The sequence below is a fragment of the Sciurus carolinensis genome, chromosome 11 (assembly GCF_902686445.1).
Source record: "Sciurus carolinensis chromosome 11, mSciCar1.2, whole genome shotgun sequence".
In the NCBI taxonomy this organism is placed as follows: domain Eukaryota; kingdom Metazoa; phylum Chordata; class Mammalia; order Rodentia; family Sciuridae; genus Sciurus; species Sciurus carolinensis.
Genome location: NC_062223.1, coordinates 117,188,379 through 117,194,378, shown reverse-complemented (window position 1 = coordinate 117,194,378; position 6,000 = coordinate 117,188,379). Strand labels below are relative to the sequence as shown.

The window sequence follows — 6,000 nt, the reverse complement described above, 5'->3', positions numbered from 1 at the left end:
GAAATGGGGCGTCCTTGGCCCGCCCATGGTGGGCTCTTGGCATGTACGACACATGCTTCTTTGCGACCACAGGCTCAGAGCCCGTGGGTAACAAGGACCCCTTGCCTCTCAAACAGCGGAGACCGGTCGGAAGCCATCTGGTCCTGACTCTCACCCCCCCACCCCGCCCCTGGGCTTGTGGGATGGGGGCCGTCTGGGCTCGGGGCTCTCGAGGCGCTCACTACCCGGGGTGCCGCGGGGGGGCGGAGAGAGCGGCCGCCTAGCCCAGCCCCGCGGATGACAGGAGCCGGGGAGCCGAGGAGGGAGGAGCCGCCGCCGCCGAGCGCTGGGCTGAGGAGCAGAGAGAGCGGGGCGCGGAGTGCGGGCGGCTGGGAGCGCGCTGAGCGGGGGAGAGGCGCTGCCGCACGGCCGGCCACAGGACCACCTCCCCGGAGAATAGGGCCTCTTTATGGCATGTGGCTGGTAACTTTCCTCCTGCTCCTGGACTCTTTACACAAAGGTGAGACCCGCGCGGGCGGCTGGGCGGCGGAGACGGCGGAGCCGGGATGCGCGCGGCTAGCCGCAAGGCAGAGGTGCCCGGCGGGCTCCAGGTGCCCGGGGGCCGACCCGGGTGCACAGCCCCGGGCGGGCGTATCGGGGTGGGGCAAGCTCCCAGAGAATATCCGGGTGAGGCTCAACCTGGGACTGCTCTGCCAGCCACCCGCGCCTGCCGTTTCGGGCGCGTCCGTGGGTTGGTGGCGAAGCAGCCCCTCATCTCCTCGCCGGGCCGCAGTTCTGCCCTGGACCCCTCCCCCAGCCCCTTGCCCGCTTCCTGTCGCTTGCTGGCCCTCGGACCCCAGGGTGCCCTCCGAGTCGGGATCTTCAGGCCACGACTCTTATCCAGGAGTCCTCGCTTATTCGAGCCTCGGACTCGGGCGGCTTACTCCTTCTGTTCCTCCGTGCGCCCCTCCGCTGCCCCGACCCCCGCCCTGGAGCGAATGCGGGCGCAGCGCATGGCGCTTATCCGCGCCTTAGCTGGATGCAAGGCGGTGATAACTGGGAGTTCCGAGAGCTGGGGTCTCTCGGACAGCAAGTTTGTTCTCTAAACCCAGGGGTCGCCCTGCCCTAACCCTCCCCCGGACCCCTTGCCCCAGGCGCTAGCCCTGGCTTCGCTGCGCCGCCGTGGCCACCTCAGGCAACGCGCCCAAAGGTGCGAGATTCTCCTCTTCGGCGCCTGGCCTGCTGGACCTGGGGACAAGTGTCCGGACTGGGGGGCGTGTCCGTCTTCCCGGAGAGAAAGGGTTGCTAGGGGTGGGTCCAGGTGTCCGGCTTGTCCAGACCTGCTGCTGGGGCGCTGCATACCTGATCCGCGAGGTAGCGGGACTCAGGGATTGGCAAGAGGCAGACATTTCCAACCCAAACCACCTGGGCACCGAGTCCGGACCTGGCCAGCGCTGGCGGTCGGGCTTTTCCAGGCTATAGCAGAGGACGTGCCCCAGGCGCGCAGATGGCGGGAGATTAGGCGACCGATGTAGCGCCCCTGCGCTACAGAGCATACACGCTCAGAGAATCAGCTTTACCTGTTCAACCCTCTAACTTTTCTCCTTCGCGCCCTGGGGGCGGCTTCTGCCCCTGCCCCCTTTGCCCTGGTGGTTGTCCTGGCCCAGAGGCAACTCTTGACCCCTAGGCAACGGGGAAGGGCAATCTAGCAGAGGGCTAGCGCCCCGGGAAGGGACAGGTCCCTCTCTGCCGAAACCCCAGTGGAGTCTGCAACCTGCCGGAGCCAACTGCAACATCCAGGGGGTTGGGGGAGGAGGCTAACCCGTAATTGTAGATACTGCAGGGTCAAAACCAGACTTACGGTAAAGACTGCTGGGGTTTGCGGGAGATCCCAATTGCGTGGGGCAATGGGTGGCCTCTGACGGTGGATGAAGTAGTGGAGTTTCTCAGACCTAATGGGGGCTACAGGATAACACACCAAGGCTGCTCTAGGTTGGTTAACCCCTTGGCCCCCACATCTCACCCCTTCATTCCACCTTAGCGAGCAAGAAACTGGCTCCTGTTCAGGCCCCGCCCCCCCTCCGCACCCCAGTTTCCCTCTCCTCAGGCTCTTCCTGCCTCCCTCCGCCCCCACAGGCTGGTTCGGCTCACAGCTTTAATTACATTAATATTAAAAATACATAAGGTGAAGAGCGGCTTTCTCTCTCCCTAGCTCTCTCCCCACCCCCTCCCCCTTTCCCATTTTGTCAGGCGAGAAAGCACAAGCCAGAGCTGTTGCCACAGTCTTGCCCCCAATCCACCCCACCTCTTCCAGAGCAGCCCACTCCCCAGTAGTGGAGTCCCTTCATTCAACAAATACTGAAGGGTGCTGTCCTCCATCCAGGAGCCCATCATTAATAAATGAAGCTCAAGTTATTTGATAGGCATGGAGCAGATAGGGGTGGGGGTGGAGAAAGGCCCAGAAGGCCACAGGGCAGCCCGCCACGGGGCAGACTCCTTTCCCAATAGAGAAGGAAGTTGTCACTGGTGGTGGGCATGTGGGTAGGCAGGTAGCCCTGGGTGGCCTTTGGGTCTGGAGAACCCTGGTGCCCCTGAGATTCAGAGGCTCCAGTCGCTGTGTTGGGCGCCAGGGTGGCTCGCCAGACAGTCCTTTCTGTTTCTTGGTGCCTTAATTGGGTCTTAGGTGCCATGCTGGTCCCCAGGGCCTGTTCCGAGTGGGGTGGCATGGTAGGTGGGTGGTAGAGGAGGCTTGGGGAAAATGTGATGTGGGGAGAGCAGGAAAGATGGGGTTTGGTGTATTTTCTCTCCCGTTGCCAGTCACCCCCGCGGCACCAAGGAAAATGTAAATGTGAATGTTCGAGCCTGTTACAGAAAACAATATCCTCTTGCAATAATTTGTACGTCCATCTGTGAGGAGAGGGAGGAGGCAGGGAGAGAGAGAAGAAAACAGGATGAGATGGAGCGTCCTCTGGATGGAATTAAGCAGTTATTGAATGTGTTTTAAGCTTCTGTTATTTCCATTCCTCTCAAAATACCTTTTTTTAAAAAAAAATGAAGGCAGAGCTCAGTCCGATTCCCCAGAACTAAATCAGGAAGGTGTTTTTTTAATAATCGGTTATCGAGTCTCCAATAACTGCCTTATTATTGCCAAAACAAACCCAGGTTTGGGCAGCCAGATGAACCCCAGCGAGGCTCTCTCCTTTTTTACATCCAGCGTGCCAGCATCTGTGTTGCCTGCATTTGCATTTTTACTGTGTAAAAGAACAAGCTTCCCCGGCACTAAAATTCCTGTTTTCTAAAAGCCAAAATAATGGGTTGCATTGATTTTTTTTCATTTCCCACCCCAACCTCTCGGATGGGGACTCATGGTTCCTCTCTCTGGAGAAGACCAAATTAAAAGCCTTTGTCAAGCCATTAAGAAAATCTCTAACATTCTGTTCAGTATCTAATTAAAGGGAGGGGGGGGCTGGGAGAATGTGTTTTTAAAAACCCGAAGTGGCAAACACAACTTAGGGGAGGCAGGCGAAGGACCAGTGACCGTCCGGGAGGGGTGGGTTGGCAGAGGGGCTTGGCTGCTAGAATAGCATGAAGAAGAATGGAATTGCCATGATGCCCGACAAACCTTTCTGATGCTTCATTTTTTCTGGGCATCAAAGCCAGCTGCCTTTAATATATTTCTGTAGCAGAATGAGGAGCTCAATTAGAAACAAAAAGCAAGTAAGCAGTTGACCCCAAGGCAGTGCCAAAGTTGAGCAGATGTGGGGGACTGGTCGGAGAGGCTCAGTTTTCTTAGCATCAGGGTGGAGGTGAGCATGCGAACAGGGGGTTTGGCCCAGTTGATAGCTTGCTAAAGAAACAGGCAGCCTGGGAGCCTCCAGACACAAGGTAAGGGTCTGCTCAGAGCATCTGACAGGCGGGGAGCCTTTGACAGAGGGGTGCAAGCTCCCCTTACCTTTTCTATGTCTTTAGGAAATCCATCCTGTGCCATGTGTGGTTCCCTGCTCTGACTGATTTTATTTTTTTGTTATTTATTTTTGTGGATAAGGAGAGGAGAAGGTGGATGTTCAGAGAGCTTTTTATCAGGGCGGTAGGATCCAGGCTGAGAGACTTTCTCTTCCCACATGATCATGGAGGAGGTGTTTCTTGGGATGTTTGAAGTAGTCTCAAGGAGGACCCCTCAGTTCCCTGAGGGGTTTTCTTAGCCTGTAGTTCCGTAGATTCTAGCCAGTACACATGTGCCCGAAGAGGGTTAGCTATGGGCACGAGAGATGGCAGGGTGCTAGGAACCCAAGGGCAGGCTTTGGATTTGCATATAATTTGCATAGTGGTTTGCATGTTCACCTAGCTAGGCCAAGAGCCTAACCCTCTCTGAGGGGCATCCTGATCTCAGCAACAGTAATATCTAGACAGTGGCTTTCTCCTTGCAGGGAACGGGGGTGGGTGCGGGAGAAGGGCTCGTCTTTGGTAGTGCTTCTGTCTTGCTTCTGAGTTTTAGGCTTATAGGGAGGGGTTCAGCACAGAGTTCACTTTCTGGCAGGGCAGCCCCACAGCTCAGCCTCTCACGCTTAGGGACAGACAGTGGCTCTGTGGCCATTGGGGTAGGATGGGTGGTAAAAGACAGAGACACTTTAAGGCAGAGCAAACTTGGAGTATGGTTGTTCCTTTTGTTCGGCAGGATTCCGGTTATGGCAATCCAGGGCCAACATGAGTCTTCTGGTGAGCATACACCCAGAATGGAGAGAGCAGGGTGCTTGGGGCTACGGTCAGGAGGTGGAGAGATGTTGGTGGGTGGGATGGGGGTATGATGTGAGATGGGATGCCCTTTCACCCTCCAATTTTTCAACATTCATATTGGGAGCGGGTCATGGCCTCCACGAGATTGGAGGAAGATCCCGGCCTCTCATTCCACTATCCTTAGGGCAGCTGGGGTTTGTGGGGTGGTTCTGGCAGGGGTAGGGGGAAGACAGACGCTGTGGTCACTGGGGAAGGGTATGTAAAGAGTTTGGAGTGATGCGTGAAGGGCAGGGAACTGCTTGCAGCTGGGATGCCTGCAGTGAGAGTGTGGTCTCAGGGGTGGTCTCGTCTGCATCTCTGAGGCCCTGGGCCAGTCCCACCCTCAGGTACAGCTCTGAGAACTTCTAGAGTATTTTTCTGCACTTCTACTGATCCACCAGAGCCCACAGAGTACCCACTCCAAAGGATGTCATGCGGAGCTGTTAGGGTGGGACTTAAGGGGACAATGGATGGAGGTAGAGGAAGGACCAGTGGACAGAGCTTCAGGCCTTGAGGACCCCTTCCCCCAATTCTTTCAACCAGGGCTTTTATTCATTTTATATGTTGGAGTGTGGGAAAAAAAATCAGAGAAGATTGAAACCTGCTGGTATGGTGGGAATTTGGAGTCAAAAGAAAACTTTTAGTCCTGTCCTGGTGCTGCATTTCCTAGGGAGGTGACTTTGAGGTTCCCTGAGCCTCCCTTCCTCCAGCTATGAAGTGGGATTAAAGGAGATAATGCATATAATGAAGCCAGACGGAGTTGGTAGCCAGTCAACATTAGGCCTCTTCCTCTTCCTGCATGGGCTCTATCTTCTCCCTCCACCCGCCCAAATAGGTCAGCAGATGCACCCACCCTGAGCAGTTGCCTTAGCCAGCCACAGTTTTTTGGCCAGACCAACTGGCTTAGACTTCGTAACCAGAAAGACCAGGCCAGGGCAGGGACATTCACTCATTCTTTCTGTCACCTAACTGTCTGACCTGCAGGGCTCCTCTTCAATAAGGCAGGTGAGGCCATGTGGGCACTGGGTGTCCCTGAGGAGCCCAGTACTCTCCCGTCCCCTCGTCACTGCTGCAGTGGAAATGGGGAAGGCTGAGGTTGGCTCCAAATTTGGACTTGAGGGTGAGACACAGGCTGGTCGCATATCAGGCTGGCTCGTCTCTGCCATGGTTGGACAGAATAGGAGCAAGTACAGTCCTGGGTTTAATGCCATGCAAAGCGTGTGTCAGTGCTCCCCACAGGGCGAGCCC

General features: G+C 56.3%; 1 protein-coding gene across 3 annotated transcripts in view; it reads left to right on the top strand.

Moving 5' to 3' along the window:
• Positions 1-212: 212 nt before the first annotated feature.
• The window catches only part of Dscaml1 (DS cell adhesion molecule like 1), a 321,654-nt gene continuing 315,866 nt past the window's right edge, over positions 213-6,000 (top strand). Inside the window, exon 1 of one of the 3 annotated variants that reach the window (XM_047519513.1) lies at positions 213-499. In XM_047519513.1, the coding sequence (XP_047375469.1) occupies positions 277-499 (223 nt within the window). In that variant the 5' untranslated portion in view covers positions 213-276. The remainder of the gene's footprint in view (positions 500-6,000) is intronic. The other 2 variants (XM_047519512.1, XM_047519514.1) reach the window with 2 other exon arrangements.